Source organism: Bos mutus, chromosome 19 (assembly GCF_027580195.1).
Source record: "Bos mutus isolate GX-2022 chromosome 19, NWIPB_WYAK_1.1, whole genome shotgun sequence".
Lineage (NCBI taxonomy): Eukaryota > Metazoa > Chordata > Mammalia > Artiodactyla > Bovidae > Bos > Bos mutus.
In genome coordinates, this window is record NC_091635.1 from 11,908,583 (window position 1) to 11,925,871 (window position 17,289).

Genomic DNA, 17,289 nt, shown 5'->3' on the forward strand with positions numbered 1-17,289 from the left:
TAAAAATTAATTAATAAACGAAGCCAACATTTTCATATCTTTCTCACAGAAAACCAGTCTGATTTGCCCTATTGATTTGCCAAATGAGGACCGACTTTGCCCATAAGGCTCTATGGTGCATGTTTCCCATGAACTTGATCTGCAGCCCTAAGGACTGATGACAATCTAGTTTAAAAATACAATCATGGCTGGAAGTCACATCCTTTGCAGCTAGTTAGACTTACGATAAAAAATGCCTTAGATGTCAGCTGAAAACATGCAAAGGGATACACGGCTCTACAAATGGAGGCACCTAACAAAAGAGTTAGATTATTGCGTTAGATGGCAGTCTTTCCCAGTTGCTCATATCTCAGGGCTAAGGTGGGCAGGTGGTGCTCATCTTCCAGTCATACTGTAGCCACAGAGAGGCTTTCTAGGCTCAACACCCAGAACCTTCTAGATTAAACAGATAATGGAAGTTGAGTCAATATTTCCCTTCTCTGGTTCTTACCATGGCGAGTAGGCTTATTACTGCAAAGCCCCTGATAAATGAGTTGTGTGGAGGGAGAAGTTTGTGTGTGTGAGAGAGAGAGAGGGAGAGAGAAAGCCTGTGAACACAGAACTGTGCTTGTGAGTGGGTAGTGGGGATGTGCACGTGCGTATATATGTTTGAGACTGGATGAAGGGAAGGGTCTTTTCTGCAGAAGTAGCCCAAACAGGTATGTGGGAAGGGCAGTAAGCTTGGAGGCCTGACAACCAGGCTTGTCCCCGGTGACTTCAAGTGAGTCTTCTTACTTTTCTGAGTCACCACAGGGGTGCAGACAGGAGGAAACTGATGGCTCAGAGGGCTCAGTGTAGCTCTAAGAATGGGGTGGGAGGTGGGGCGAAGCAGTGATCAGACACCCTCTGCCGCACTGCAATGGGACTTAGAAGCTGCTGGAGTTAGTTAACTGATTTACAATATTTAAAACAAACACTGATGTGGCTTTTACCATGTACCAGGTGCTGTTCTAAGGGCTTAATAACATGTAGTCATTTAATCTTCACAACAATCCCACAAGGCAGGGGTTATTATTATTATGCCCATTTTACAGATGACAAACCTGAGGCACAGAAAGGCAGCAGGACTTCTGAAGGCCACACAGCTTGCAAGTGAGAGAGCTGGGATTCAAATCCAGGTGGTTGCTTATAGAGTCCTTCTCTAAACCTTGTGCTCCTTAATGACTTCCACCTTGTCACAGGAATGATTTGAATCTGGAGATGCTGGGAGTGAAGGCGTGCCTGCCTTCCACTTAGGGACGGGCTTCTCCATTCCAGGAGATCTGCTGGTTTAAAGTGTTTATATCCTGCAGGTGGCTCAGTTGTAAAGAATCTGCCTGCCAATACAGGAGACGCAGGTGACTTGTGTTCCATCTCTGGGTCGGAAAGATTCCCTGGAAAAGGAAATGGCAACCCACACCGGTATTCTTCCCTGGAAAATCCCATGGACAGAGGAGCCTGGTGGGTTGTAGTCCATGGGATAGCAAAGAGTCCAACACAACTTAGCGACTGAGCATGCACACACACATACTGTGAGGGATCCCTACCCCTAATCTCATAAAGTATTAGAACATTTGGGGAAATAGAACCTTTAGGTGACAAAGATATGTGTTACCAAGACACAAAGCAACCTCCCCAGAGAAAGACTGATACATCTGATTACATCACAGCTAAATTATTTTGTATGATGGTGATTGAAATTATAAATGCAATTAGCAATAACAATAGATAACATCCGCTGGGTATTTACAGCAAGCCTATCTTTTATGTGCTTTATTTTATTTAATCTTCCTCATAAGCTTAGGGGGGAAGTACCATTACTTTTGTACTCTGATAAAAGGGGAATCAGAGAGTAAAGAAAGGATTTTGCCCAAAGTCACACAACTAGGAAGCGGTGGGGTCAGAATGTGAGCCCAGGAATTCAGTCTCAGAATTTGATTTTAAATCCTTAAAACAAATGTAAGGGACTGGAGAAATTAACACAGAGCCAATAGAAAAAAATAGGCTGAGTATGTGAACCCAGGGGCTGATCCTCAGCCTCACTGGGGAAAAGGATGATGCAGATTAAAACGTCGGCGAGACACCATTTGTGTTTTAACCATTAAATGAACAAAAATAAATCGATTGATCCTATCAAGTGTCAGCAAACAATATGTAATACTTCTATTCCAGCGTAAATTGATACAGCTTTTTTGGAGGCCAATTTTGACATTTCATTTTGGCAGTAGTTATTACATTTTTAAATGCCGTTGACATCAAAGATTATTCTCTGCGGAGTATTAGGTCAAACCACATTCAAGTGCCGTTTTTGTAGGTCAAAACTGGCTTAATTTCCGCCAATTGCTTATGGCGTAACCCAATACGAGAACCGGTCAGGGCAAAGTGGGAGGGGTTGGAACCTGAGTTGGGACGCCTCTGGGCATTCATTGGATTCAGAAAACGTCAATCATCTGTGCTTAGTGAATGAAGACGCAGACGCTGGGCGGGACCCCGAAGAGCCCAAGGCCCTTGAGTGGGGGGACCGGGTGGCGGAGGGTTAGACCTTACCCTGGCCACCTGCCGGCTCTCGGAGGCAGCGGACTCAGCGAGAAGGATGGAGGCGATTTTATTTGAGGAACAGAAGCAGTGAAGGTATACCTATCCACGTGGTGTAGTTAAGCAAAAACGTGGCAATTTCTTTGTCTTCGCAGAATAGTAAACGCTTTCATTAATCCAGTCACCAATTCATAAGTGTTAGGTACTTTGGAAAAATGGTATAAATACAAGTGCAGCGTCAGGGGAATGTTTTACTTAGGAAAACCAAGTCTCTTCCAGCCTCCAGGGGCCGCTGGTTTATAATCAGTGTGCTCATTCTTAACCGTGCTCATCTGCTCAAAGCAGGCATCTGGCCCACACCCCGCCCACCTGGCCTTCCACCCGCTACCTCCAGCAGGGGCCTGAGAGCAGAATTTCACCAGGCCCAAAGTCAGGCTCACAGGGGTGGGAGTTCTCCTAAAGACAGGGCCTTGGCAGCTCCGTGCCAGACCCTGTGCTCACTTCTGTCTCACCTTTAGACAGCCTGGGAGGAGGGAATGTTGACCTCCACTGTTGGGCTGGTGCTCAGAGAGCGCTCCTTAGTCACCTAAGGCTGCACAGTGAGCTAGCCGCAGAGCTGAGATTTGAGTCCGGGCCCAGCCCCCCGCCCTTTCCTCCCACTCCCCCTGACTCTAGGCCGTGGCGGGGCTTGGGGGATTCAACTTAGGTTTTTCTCTAGCCGGTTTCTACTCACTTTAAAGCAAGCTGAGTCAGTTTCCTTTTCTGGGCCTACTGGACCCTTCTGCTCCGCACCTGCCGCCACCCTTTGTTGGGGTGGGAGCTGCATGCCGCCCTTTGTGTGTCTCCTCCAGTCTTCATCAGCTTCCTGCTGCTGTCTGCACCCGTGTTTGGCTACCTGGGCGACCGACACAGCCGCAAGGCCACGCTGAGCTTTGGTATCCTGCTCTGGTCCGGAGCCGGTCTCTCCAGCTCCTTCATCTCCCCCCGGGTAGGTGCTCTCACTCCTTCCCGGCCCCCGGGGGGGTCCTCCCCTTCCCCCTCCCCCTCCTCCATCTTCTTCCTCTGTGATCCAGCTCCAGCAGAGCTGTTTCTGCTCTGTTCCGGGCTCCAGCCTGGCTGGAGGGGACTGCCTTCCACGGGCTGAGAGAGGGGTCTTCTCAACAGGTCGTTGGACTTTCTTAACAGGGGCCTTCCTCTTTGGCATCTTCCTCCGGACTGAGCTAGGGGTGGGGGTGGGAGTGGGGGTTGGGGTGAGGGTAACTGCTACTGTCTGCGGGAAGTGGCCTGGTGAGCAAAGGCCAGTTTGTTAACCAGGATGCCCAGGAAAAAGGCTCCTCAGGGCAGTGGCTGTGGGAGCCAGCAGGGGGCGCCTGTACGATTTGGGGGAATAGTGAGGTATCTGGAGCCCTGGGTTGTGGCGATCCTCTGGAGAATGGAACGGCAACCCACTCCAGTATTCTTGCTTGGAGAATCCCATGGACAGAGGAGCCTGGTGGGCTACAGTCTATGGGGTTGCAAAGAGTCGGACACGACTGAGCGACTAACACTTTCACTTTTCACTTAGAGCCCTGATCTCCTCCGTGTCACAAAATGCCCTCGGTCCCGCGGACAGATCTTTAAGTCCCCTTTGCCCTGAGGGTGATTTCTGGAACTGACTGTGGTCTTGTGCCCATTTTCCCAGTACTCCTGGCTCTTCTTCTTGTCCCGGGGGCTGGTGGGGACTGGCACAGCCAGTTACTCCACCATCGCACCCACTGTCCTGGGAGACCTCTTCGTGAGGGACCAGCGGACCCGTGTGCTGGCCATATTCTACATCTTTATTCCTGTTGGAAGGTTGGTATTACCCTGGATCTACTTCTCTGGGTGGTAAACTGAGGACCAAAGGGGTCAGAACAGGGGCTGGGCTGGATGTAGGAGACATTGAGCAGAAGGGGTTGCATTTGAAACCCAACTCTACCTTCCTCTCTGTGTCACTTTATCTCTCTGAGCCTCGGTTTTCTCATCTGTAAATGGGGCCAAGAGCACCTACCTGTAGGCTATGGTGGGGGTTAGAGATGTGTAATGGAGATGCTCCCTGCATACTAACGCACTCCTGGAGGAGGGAGAAAGAGCAGCTCAGCAGTGTGGGCTACACAGGGAGGGGCTGACTCTGGGAGGTGAGGCAGGGAACTGTGTTAGGGTTGGGCCACACACCCCGCAATGGGATAGGACAGAGTGGGCTTTGCAGTCGGACCCCTGAACTCTGACTTAGGTTTCCTGAAATCACCTGACTTGGGCAGGGCTGAGACTTGGAGAGGCGGGGTGAGTGGTCCTTATATAGGGAGACAGTGGATGGTTGGGATGGGCCTGGAGCCAGAGATCACTGGTGACTTACCAAGGGCAGTGGACATCTGGGCCTCGTGTGGCTCACTTTCCCCAGTTGGGAGCTGCTGAGAGCTGGCTCCCTGGGGTAGGGGCACCCTGGCTCAGGCTGGCCTTGGGGTCTTGGGGCCGCCTGCCTCCCCTCACAGCCCATTCCCCTCCTTCTCTGTTGCAGTGGTCTGGGCTATGTACTGGGGTCGGCTGTGGCAGAGCTGACTGGGAACTGGCGTTGGGCCCTCCGAGTGAGTCCAGCTTCCTCTTCTTCCCTCTGCTTTCCCCCCTGGGCCAGCGGGGACTTTCCAGTCTCCAGTGGCCTTTGCCCTTGGCACAGTGTCTGGCGCCATGGCGGGTGTTCAGACATCGGCAGCTTCAGGGCTGCGTATGGACCGTGGCCTCTGGAAGTTGTGCCCCTGGTTCACATCCCAGCTGTTCAGTTTGCTAGCTGTGTGATCTCAAGGAAGTCACCTCCCTCTTTGGGGCCTCACTTTACCTATCTGTAGAGTGGGGAAGTAAAGCTACCTTATGGAATCTTAAGGATTAGTGAGGCAAGGGACGGGAGGACGCTTGGACAGGGCTGGCGTGGCAGATGGAGGTGTGGGCCAGGAAAAGAAACCCTTACTGGAGCAGCAAGAACTCAACAGTCAGTGTCAGTGTAGTCAAGCCTCCAGTTCTCAACCATGTCAGTCTCACTGATTCTAACAGAGTAGTGTCAGTACAGGACAGACAGGTATTAAGTCAAATCCAAAGGGGACCATGCTCCCCAGAGAGCCTGTCCTCTCAGGGGTGAGGGGATGAGAAGCAGTGGTATGTCAAGCTCTGTGTATAACCAGCTCCTCCGATATGAGCCCATTTCCCCTAGCCCCCAGGGCACAGAGCAACCGAAGAAACTGGTCCACAAAGTTCAGTCACAGCTGGGATCTCCTGGCTTCCAGGAATGTGGCCCTGAGCTTCCTGGGCCCTCCTGTCCCCAGATCATGCCCTGCCTGGAAGCTGTGGCCTTGATCCTGCTTATCATGCTGGTTCCAGACCCACCCCGGGGAGCTGCTGAGAAGCAGGGTGTCGCAACCACGGGGGACCCACGGAGCAGCTGGTGTGAGGACGTCAGATACTTGTGGAGAAAGTGAGTGTCTCTACTCCTCCCTGCATGTCATTGAAAACCCCTCTGCCCACCCCAGCATCACAGCCCTCCCTCCCTCTGCCTCCAGGGAGCCCTCCCTGCCTGCCCCAGTATCACCACCCTCCCTCCCTCCGCCTCCAGGGAGCCCTCTCTGCCTGCCCCAGCATCACCGCCCTCCCTCCCTCCACCTCCAGGGAGCCCTCCCTGACTGCCCCAGCAGCATTCACAGCCCTCTGCTTCCTTTGAGTTCTCTGTCACCAGCTGAGATGTTGCTCCCCCACTCAGAGGCCTCCCTCTGCCTGCCATGAGACAGAATTTGGGCTGGGAGGGAGGGAGCTCCGGCCTTGGCTCTGCCACTGCCTTATCCCTGAGTGACCTGAGACTTGGAGCCTCACTCCCCTCATTTATTCAGCAGACATGGTTCTGTAGCTTTGCCGGCTTCTCAGGTTGTTGGGAAGATGCCCAAGTGTATAATGCTCACCTCTCCGAGCCTCATGGGAGAGCATCCCTCCTCTGTTCCAGGCATGGCTGGGGAGGTAGGTTGGGGTCACCTACCCAGGTCTCATAATTTACCATAATATGGGGCATGGACCAGACTCCACTTCTTTGTTACAGAGCCATGAGCCAAGTGGAGGGCAGGGAAGAGGGACAGATTGCTGGAGAATGTGATGTTGGATTTGGGTCCCTCTGGTGGGGGAGACTTGATCCTCAGAGAGGAGGGAGGAAGGCAGAGCGGGAGCGAAGGTGTGGAGGTGGGAAGGGCAGGCAGCCTGCTTAGGGGGTGTCGGTGGAGGATCAGGGACCACCTGAGTGCCCAGGAGATGGAGGATGGGAGCAGACAGGCTCCGACAGCCCCAGCCCTCTCCCAGCTCCATCCAGAGCACTTTTCCTCGTTGTTCAGTCACTCAATCATGTCCGACTCTGCGACTGCATGGCCTGCAGCACATCAGGCTGCCCTGTCCTTCACTGTCTCCCCGGAGCTTGCTTAAACTTGTGTCCATTGAGTTGGTGATGCCATCCAACCATCTTGTCCTCTGTCTCATTCACTTTCTCTTTCAGCTGGAGTTTTGTGTGGTCGACGCTTGGAGTGACAGCCATGGCCTTTGTGACTGGAGCTCTGGGCTTCTGGGCCCCCAAGTTTCTGTTCGAGGCCCGTGTGGTGCACGGGCTACTCCTTCCCTGCTTTCGGGAGCCGTGCAACAGCCAGGACAGGTGAGGGACGTCTCGGCTCTTTTTTGGCCACACAACACGGTATGCAGGACCTGAGTTCCCTGACCAGGGATCGAACTGGTGCCCCCTGCAATGGAAGCGTGGAGTCTCGACCATGGGACTGCCAGGGACGTCCCCAACGTCTGGGCTCTTGATGGGGAAGTTCTTGGGGTCCTGAGCCCCAAGACTCAGTCTCTGGGCGGACACCAGGACTTGGGGCTCACTGGCCTGGTTCTAGCTCAGGCAGAGCTCTTGCTGCTGAGTGGCCACAGGCCGCTCCCTTGTCCTCTCCGGGCCCCAGTCCCTGTCTTCTCGCTCTTGGGCCACTGTGAGGGTCCGGAAGGCACTTGGGGGTGAGTGAGGCTTCTGTGGAACCTAGGGAATGGTGGGATTTCTAGGCAGCCTTCCTTCAGAGGGACCTGTAGCATGACGTTGTCCCATTTTACAGATGGCAAACTGAGGCACCAAAGGAGATTGTGATTTTTTTTTTTTTGGCTGCACTGTATGGCATGTGGGAATTTAGTTCCCCAGCCAGGGAACTGAACCCATGCCCCTGCAGTGGAAGTGCAGAATCTTAACCACTGGACCGCCTGGGAAGTCCCAGGATATTATGGTGTTTATCCTGGCTCTACAGCTAGATTCTTATCTCCCCAGAGGCAAAGACTGAGTCCTAAAAGTCCCCCAGCAGCTTGAAAAAGTGGAAAAATAAACCAGGCCTCCATCCCACTTCAGACATTCACTGGCTGTGCATTCCTGGGCCAGTGATTTCCACTTTCTCTGCTTCAGCCTCTTCGTCTAACTTGGCTCCTTCCCAGAACCTGGGTGAGAAACTGACCTGGGAGTTAGTGTTCGGGTCCTAGGGCTGATGGACCAAATGACCGCACACTCAGTAGCTTCGAGCAACAGAAATGTTTCCCATAGTCCTGGAGGCCAGAAGTCCAGAATGGTTTCACTGGGTCAAAAGCAAGTTCAGCGGGGCCGTGCTCCCGCTAGAGGCTCTCGGAAAGCCTCCTCCTGTGCCGCTTCTGGTGCCTGTGGGCGGCCTCTGGTTGAGGCCGCATCACTGCATCCATGGTCACATTGCCTTGTCCTCTTCAGTCTCATATCTCCCTCTTATAAGGACATTTGTAGCTGCACTGAAGACCCACCTAAAAAGTGGAGGAAAATTCCTCTAGCTCAAGAACATTAATATAGTCACATCCACAAAGATTATTTTGCCCATACAAGGGAACAGTCACAGGTTCCAGAAGTTAGGACGTAGATGTCTTGGGTGGGGGGCATTGTTTAGCCTACCCCAGGGTGGGTAGAAAGCCCTGGTTCTGCATAGATTTTAGCTGGTTTTTTTTTTTTTCCTTAAATATTATTTATTTGGCTGTGCCGGGTCTTAGTTGTGGCACGTGGGATCTAGTTCCCTGACCAGGGATTGAACTCGGGCCTCCTGCATTGGGAGCATGGAGTCTTAGCTGCAGGACCACTGGGGAAGTCCCCAGAACTTACCTGTTCATACACCCTCCTTGGTTAGGCCAAGCCCTCGGGTGAGGGTTGGATGGGAGCAGGAAGCTGCAGTACACAGGATTCTAGCTCAGCCAGAGGGAAAGCTTCCAACATCCAGAGCCCAGAGGGAAGGGGCAGCAAGGGGCTACTGAGTTTCACACCCCTGGGGTCATGTAAGCAGGCGTTGGGTAGCTGCTTGCCTGGGCCACTGTACAGAGGACCAGCACAGAACTTGCAGGCCTTGAGGACCCTCTTGGCTCTGGGAGTCTGATTCTGGGAAGGCGATGTGGGGGTGGGGACACTTCATGGTAGGTGTGTCTTCTGTCCACCCCTCTGGTCAGGGGCTCTGGGGGGCCCCCATCTAAATCACTTGTCCGAATAATCAATCCCCAGTCTTAGAAAGGTCTTGAGAGCCTGCCAAGTTCGGCTCAGACCGAGACTCAGAGGCAGATAGCATTCATCTGGATTCGGGGTCACTTGACCAGGCTGAGCTGGAGCCTGGTACAGCTTGGAAGCCTAGGAAGGTTTGGTTAAGCACCTTTAAGCTGCCTAAGGACACACGTGCTTTGTTCAGTAGGAAGAGAGCCAGGGGACCCTGGTTTTGCTAGTGTGGGTCTGTGTGGCCTCAGGCAGGTCCCTGTCTTCTCTGGAGAGATTTTTTTTTTTGGTGACATTCAGTTTGTCAGTAACCATGGTCTTGCATCTGTCATGTTCTTACGCCTTGGTGGGAGCCATGGAGGTAATGGCAGGCACCTGGCACTTTTGGAAAGGTTTGGCTCTGGGAGAGGATCCTGGCCAGGTGGAGAATGGTTGGTGGGGGGTGGTGGTGCTCCAGGTAGAGGGAAGAGTGTGGGCCAAGACAGGGAAGCCAGAAAGTGTAGGGTAAGTTTAGAGAATTCTCAATCATTCGTGCAGAGTGAGGGAGGGAGACAAGAAGGGAGGTTACACAGGTCAGCTGGGGCCAGTGCTGCAGTGCTGGGCAGGAGCTTCGAGGATGACAGGAAGCCAGTTAAGGGTTGGAAAAGTCTTAGTTACATTTGCTTTTGAGAGTTCACGCTAGTCAGTCTCAGCATCCCTTTGCCCTTCACAGGAGGCTTGGGTCCATCCTTTGCGCTAGGATGGACCAGCAGGATGAAGATGTATATTCAGATCCTGGTTCTGTCACTTACTAGCTGGGTATCTTGGCCTTGACTTTTCTTAACCTCACCTTCCTCACCTGTTCACTTGGGAATTCTGGGAGAGATCAGTGAGCCATTTGCTTAACATATATTGCTTGTTCCAGACTCTATGCTCCCAGCCTAGAGTCAAGAAAGTAAACCAAGCCTGGTTCTGTTCTCCAGGAATTCACAGTCTAGTGAGTGATCTTGATGATAGAGACGCAGAAGGTGCTATAGTAACTGAGAGTGAATGAATCAGCAAACGGACAGGGGAAAGCATCCCCAAAGAGGAGACATTTGTGATGGGTCTTGAAGGATGTACATGGATCCCTGAGCAGGGTCCCAAGGACCCAGGTTAGGAGGGAGGGGAAGAGGCCCACAGCCACATGATCTGCAGGTACCAGATCATGTGGCTCAGCTGTAAAGAATCTGCCTGCAATGCAGGAGACTCAGGAGACATGGGTTCAATCCCTAGGTCGGGAAGATCCTCTGAAGGAGGGCATGGCAACCCACTCCAGTATTCTTGCCTGGGGAAATCCATGGACAGAGGAGCCTGGCAGGGGGTCATAACTGAACGCACACACACCAGATCAAGCACTGGAGGGCAGGTGGTTGGACCCCTATCCTGATCCCACTGCTGACCAAGCCCTCTCTGCTCTTTTCCATCAGCCTGATTTTCGGGGCACTGACTGTTGTGACTGGCATTATTGGGGTCATCCTGGGAGCAGAGACTTCAAGGAGGTACAAGAAAGTCAACCCTCAGGCTGAGCCCCTCATCTGTGCTGCCAGCTTGCTCGCTGCAGCCCCCTGCCTCTACCTGGCTCTCATCCTGGCCCCGACCACCCTCCTGGCCTCCTATGTAAGTGAGGGGCCCTTCAGAGGTGGGAGTGGGCTGCGGTGGGTAGGGAACTCCTGTTTTGCGTAGGCTGACACTGTGCCAGGTCTTCCCAAATGTTATATTTATCACTCCTTCCAGGTGAAGCTCTGATATTCCCATTTTACGGATGAGTAAACTAAGGCATACCAAGAACCTCAGCTAGGAAGGGGTAGAACTAGGATTTGAGCCTAAGCTTTTATGACTCTAAAGTGTGTCCTTTGAGCTCTTGGTTAATGCTTTTTTTAAAAGAAAAAACTTATTTCACTGCACTGGGTTTTCATTGTAGCACATGGGATCTCAGTTTTGGCATGCAGGATCTAGTTCCCTGACCAACGATTGAACCCCGGCCCCCTGCAGCGGGAGCATGGACTCTCAGCCACTGGACCACCGGGGAAGTCCCTCCTAGTTAATGCTTTGATTGGAGATAATGGGACCTCATTTCTTTTAAAAATGATTCTTCTACTGTATTATTCTAGTCTAAAAGTATGCAGGGAAAGTCTCAGACTTTTATCTACTTCTCTATTTAAAATCAAATGTAGAATATTTGCCTGGAGGAGTGTCATAAGCTAGACCAAAGTGGGTAGATATAACTGTACTGTCCTTGGTAGGTGGCACCTCCTTTAAGGTATGAGGGTTTCTCACCAGCGTCCTCAGCCTTGATTGGGTTTCCACTGAAATTCCTGGGAAATAGACAAGTTCTGTTAGCATTCCCTCCCGCATGTGCTCTTATTTGGTCCTTATCATACCCTTGTCCCTGGAGAAGGAAATGGCAACCCACTCCAGTTTTCTTGCCTGAGAATCCCATGGGCAGAGGAGCCTGGCAGGCTACAGTCCATGGGGTCGCAAGAGTCGGACACGATTTAGCGACTAACCCACCACCACCATATGCCCTTGTTGGAAAGGGTTTTTCTTATCCCCACTCAACAGATGGGAAAACTGAGGCCCAGAGACAGCCGCACCAAGAATGAGACAGATAAGCCTCTAACTCCGCCCCCGCAGGCTCCAAAGTCTATGTCCTTCATGCCACATTGACCCTTGTCACCCCCATGGGAGAGAAACAGAGGCTGGCATACACCAGGCCAGCCTAATAAATGCCTTAGTGCTTATTGGCCGAGAGCATGACTGGGATCATCATCTCCAGCTGGTGGGGACTGAATGAGCCTGACCTTGCAGGGAGGCGGCGGCCCCGGGCAGATGGAGGCCCTGTTGAAGGCCTGTCTCTGCATTGGCTGGGCCTGCAGAGCCCCTGCCAGCTCTGCTTCTGCCACTGTCTTGCTTGGCTCTGGGAAGTGGCTCCTTGGCTGTGTTGCGGGGACACAGCTGTCCCCCCTCCGTAGCCTGGTGCATCTCCAGAGCTGGATGGCTCATCTAGAAATGACACTGCATCTTGGCTGACAAAGCCAGCTGGAGAATCTCTTCTCTGGGCCTGCCCTGGGGCGTGAGGGGCTGAGGGGCAGGAAGGTGGGAGGGTCTGGGACATGTCCACCCTCCTGTGTTGGGAACCTGCTTCTCCCTGTGGCTCCCACAGGGGCCGGACGGGATCCCCAGAACTCCTCATCCTCCTCCTCATCCCTCTGGATGCCCTGACCAGACCCCCTGGCCACTTCCATGGCTCTGTGCTCCTGAGGTCCCGAGATTGAGGCTCCAGCTCCCCCCAACCTCCCCACACCCCACCCCTGCCCACTAACACCAGTCATAAACCCTAACACCTCCAAACCGCCCCTCTTCTCTTTTTCCTTTTTGTAAATTTATCTCCTTAATGGACTAAAAAAATAATTTCTATTGATTTATTTATTTGTGACTCTGCTGGGTCTTCGTTGATGTGCAGGCTTTTCTCTAGCCGTGGTGAGTGGGGGTTACTCTCTGGTTGCGTGCGCGGGCTTCTCATCACGGTGGCTTCTCTTGGTGTGGAGCGCAGGCTCAGTAGTTGTGGCCCGTGGGCTGAGTTGCTCCGCGGCACCTGGAATCTTCCCAGATCAGGGACTGAATCCATGTGTCTCCTGCACTGGCAGGTGGAGTCTTTACCACCGAGCCACCGGGGCAGCCTCTGCCCTTGTTCTCTTGGCCCACTCCATCCCATCTTGGCTCACACCTTGCTGTCTTTCTCTGGGACTGTCCCAAGGACCCAGCTTCCTGGTCTCCTTGTGTTCCTGCTCCCCCACCACAACCTGTTCTTCTCGCACTGCCAGAGTGACACCACGGACCTTTCCTGATCAGAAGCCTTGCGTGGCTCCTTGGTGCCTCCGGAAAACTAAGTCTGACTCCTCATCCTGGCATTTCAGGCCCCTCATGGATGGCCCTGATATCCTTAGTAGCCTTATTCCTATGTGGTCCTGCCATGCAGTTCCCGCCTGGTTCCCAGGACACACCCCCTGCGCCCTACATCTGGGCTCTCCATCTGCTCTCTCTACTCCCTCCCCTTCTCCGTGTGCCTGAATCATTCTGGGCCCTCACGGATTGGCTGGAGCACCGTCTCTCCATGGAGCCATCGCTCATTGCTAGGTCCTACCCTCTCTCTCCATCCTCGCCACTCTTCAGCACTGTCTTCCTCGGGTCCTGGTTACATATGCTCTTATCGCCCCTCCCAGCTGGGCCCAGGTTGGTTCTGATCTTTCTCAGCCCTCCTAGCTCAAAGCATGGTGTCAGGCTGGTGGGGGTGGGGTGGGGGTGATCATTGCTCATTGTGTGAATGGTTGAGGGACCAGCTATTGTTGTTCATTCATTTTTTTTAAACAACTGTTTATTGAGTGCCTACCAAGTGGCATGCTGGTTTAAATGCTGTGGATATATCAGTGAATAAAACAGCCAAAAATAGCTCTGTTCTTAAGGAGTTCACATTCTAGTTGGCAGAGATAGCTAACAGGTAAGATATATAAGTAAAATTCACAATATGGTGACTTATGGGATATTTAGGGGAACAGTGTGCCAGGCAGAGGGAACGTGCCCTGAGGCAGGAGTGTATCTGGTAGGTTTAGGGACCAATAAAAAGGGCACTGGGGCTAGTGTGGAGTGAAGAAAGGAGAGGAGGACAGAGAAGTGATGGGCCACGTGGGCATTGGGTCGAGCTGGCTTTTACTGAGAGTGAGTTGAAGTTTTGTGTTAAGGAGCAGGTGGTCTGGCTTATGTTTATTGAATCTATTGAGATGATCATGTCATTTGTCCTTTATTTTATTATTATGGTATATTACATTGATTGTATGTTTAACCAACCTTGCATTCCTGGGATAAATCCTCTCTTGGTTATGGTGTAAAATCATATTCATATGTTGCTGAATTTGGCTTGCCAGTATCTTGCTGAGGATTTTTGCATCTCTATTCATAAGAAATATTGGTCTGTAGTTTTCTTGTGATGTCTTTGTTTGGTCTCATAGAATGAGTTGACAAATGCTTCTTCCTCTGCTATTTTTTGGAGGGGCTTGTGAAGGATTTGTGTTAATTCATCTTTAGACATTTGTTCAGATTCCCCAGTGAAGCCATCTGGTTCTGGGCTTTTGTTTGTGGCAAGTTTTTTTGATTACTGACTCAATATTTACTTGTTATTGGTCAATTAAGGCTTTTTATTTCTTTTTAAGCCAGTCTTGGTAGTTTGCATCTTTCTAGGAATTTCATTCATCGTATTCTCTTATAATCTTTTTAATTTCTGTAAGGTTGGTCATAATGTTCATTTGTGATCTTAGTAACTTGAGTCTTCTTTCCTTTTTTCTTGGTCAGTGTAAAGAAGTGTAAAGGTCGGTCAGTTTTGTGGCCAACTGTGGTTGTATTGACTTTCTCTATTGTTCTTCTGTCATTGACTTCTGCCAGTGAAATCACTCTGACTTCTGTGCTGAGAATGGACTTCCCATGAGGGTGGAGAGTGCAAGAGCAGAAGTGTCAGGGGTGGTCAGAAACGGTTGGATTATAGATACACTGTGAAGGTAGAGCCGTCGTAATTTCCTGATGGATTCAGTGTAGAGTGTGAGAGAAAGAAGACTCAAAGGCGAGTTCTAGGATATTAGCCTGTGCAGCTGGAAGGAGAAAGAGGCCATTAACTGAGATAGGAAATTAGGCAGGAACAATGGAATCTGGGGGGAGATGAGCAGCTTGGTTTGGTACCTTCTGAGTTTGTGGCAGGAGGTTGACATCCAAGTAGAGGTGTTAGTGGAGTTGGGTACACAAGTCTGAAGTCCCTGGATATGACATCACCCCTGAAACTTCAGAGGGTGGGAACTGGCTGCAGTTCACCATGAAGGATTGTTAGTAGGTTTTGGAGACCTATGCGGGTCAGTATCAGAAAGGGTGGCCAAAGGGGGCTGAGGAATTGGCTTCTGTTCAAATTAGCTTCAAAATAGGAAGTCACTTGAGTGTCTTCCATCCACCCATCCCTCCATCTATTGATCTATCCATCCATCCATCCACCCCCCCCCCATCCATCCTTCACCTTCTCAGATTGAAGGAAGCACAGTTCTTCCTGTACTTTCTCTGCCAGTCCTGGGGAAATTGATAGGCTCCAGGGGAAATTGATGGGACTTCCTGGGAAGGCCCACATGAATGTGGGCATGTGTGCTAGTGTGTGCGTGCATCTAAGTGTGACTATATGCAGGTCTGTGAATATGAATGCAGATATATGTACTTTCGTATGTGTCCATTTCTGTGTACCCAGTCATGCTCTATGTATATTGCAGGTACATGTATATTCATTGTATATATGAACAGTGTGTATGAGTGTGTCATGGGTGCTGTTTTGAATACATGTCTGTGTGTGAGTGTGCACATTCATGTGTATCCAGGCAAGCAGATAATTGTGTGGGATGTGTGTACACACGTGTCTGCAGCTGCATATAGCTTTTCTCCCACTGCTTTTGTGGCTGCATTGCATTGGAAGGAAGGGTTTGGGGAAGCATCGTGGGCGTGCTCATCCCCAGTTTGCTGAAATAGGGCCAAGTCATGCTGTATGTTTCATGGTGATGAGGTTTCCCGAGCATCTGAAGTCTGGTCTGGGGGCTTCTGTGGGGGAGCCTGTGCCCTGGGGCCCACCTGCAGGAGCAGAGGGTTCCTTCTCTTCCCTCCTTCCAGTCCCCTTGGCAGGGAAACTTGACTTCTCGGCTGTTAATTGGGATCCAGACGCACACAGCAGGTCTTGGCTCACACCCTCTTCCTTGGCCTTCTTCCCAGAGTCGCTGCCCTTCAGAGGAGAAGGGGTTTGTATTCAGTGGAGGGACTGAGCTCAGGGTAGGAACTCCATCATCGCTGGCTTGGTAGCTGGAGGCGATGGTTGAACATTGGCAGTACCCCCTTAGGTGGGCTTTGTGGTCCAGAGGGAGGAGCTGGTATTGGGGGATGGCAACAAACATGCATTGAGGCATCTGAAGGACCTGAACCTGTTCCTGCTTCTTCACTACCTAGCTGTGTGAGTTAGGGCAAGATCTTGACCATGCTGAGCCTCAATTTTCTCGGCTATAAAATGGGAGTGCTGGTACTTTCCCCTTGGTTTAACTGAAGAGATAAATGAACTTTGGGGCCAGTTCTAGTTACTATAGATATATAATGGAATTTAGTGGTTTAAAAAAACAGGAACACTTATTTTGCTCATGACTTTGTAGTTTGGACAAGGTTGGGAGTGAGGGTAACATATCCGTTTTCCACTTGGGGTTAACTAGGCAGAAGGGGGGTGGGAACTGGATGTCAAAGCCTAAGAGCTGATGGCTGATGCTGGCTGTTGGCTGAGACCTTAGCTGGACATACTGGCTAGAGCAGCTGCCTGTGACCTCCCCATGTGGTTGGGCTTCCTTACAACATGGTGGCTGGCTTCCAAGGACTAGAGTTTTGAGAGAGCCCGGTGAAGCTGTATAGTCTTTGATGACATACCCTTGAAAGTTACGGAGCATCGCTTTCACGGCATTCTGTTCTTCATTGGAGCCACAACTTCTTGCTCAGATTCAAAGGGAGAGAGAATGGATTTACTCTTTTTGGTGGAGACTAGTAGTGATCTGAAAGAGCATGTGGAAATATTGCAGTGGCTGTTTTGGGAAAATAGTCTGCTCTGTGGCCCAGAGGCTCATCCTTCACTGAGCCCCAGGTCCAATTGCTATCCAGCATTATGGTGCGCTATATCTGGGCACACGCAGCCACGAAGCCCCACAGGTGTACCCGCCCCCGCCCAAGTCGTCTCTGGTTCTGTGCTGCTCTTCTCGTCTCACAGGTGAGAAGCCTGGAAGTGGGGGTTCTTTACCCTCACACCCTGGTGGGCTTCATGGGCTGAGGGAGCAGAGCTGGGGACATGGTGAGGTTGCTGCAAGGCAGGTCCTAGCCAGGATGAGCAGAAATGATGTTCACTCACTTACCCAGTATTTCCCAAACGTATCTTGTGTACCAGGCTCTGTTCTAGGCTCTGAGGGTGCATCATTGAACAAAACAGGCAAAAATATGTATGCAACAAAATAGATATAAAATAGGGGATTCCCTGGTGGTCCAGTGGTTAAGACTCCATGTTTACAACGCAGGGGGGCATGAGTTCAATCCCTGGTTGGGGAACTAAGATCTCA

General features: G+C 51.4%; 1 protein-coding gene across 1 annotated transcript in view; it reads left to right on the plus strand.

The window, feature by feature from the left end:
- The first annotated feature begins 2,364 nt into the window (after nucleotides 1–2,364).
- The window catches only part of SPNS3 (SPNS lysolipid transporter 3, sphingosine-1-phosphate (putative)), a 32,851-nt gene continuing 17,926 nt past the window's right edge, over nucleotides 2,365–17,289 (plus strand). The window contains exons 1-7 of the mRNA XM_070357306.1: nucleotides 2,365–2,369; nucleotides 3,307–3,541; nucleotides 4,235–4,386; nucleotides 5,090–5,156; nucleotides 5,886–6,034; nucleotides 7,091–7,243; nucleotides 10,561–10,750. Coding sequence (XP_070213407.1) covers nucleotides 2,365–2,369; nucleotides 3,307–3,541; nucleotides 4,235–4,386; nucleotides 5,090–5,156; nucleotides 5,886–6,034; nucleotides 7,091–7,243; nucleotides 10,561–10,750 — 951 coding nt within the window. The remainder of the gene's footprint in view (nucleotides 2,370–3,306; nucleotides 3,542–4,234; nucleotides 4,387–5,089; nucleotides 5,157–5,885; nucleotides 6,035–7,090; nucleotides 7,244–10,560; nucleotides 10,751–17,289) is intronic.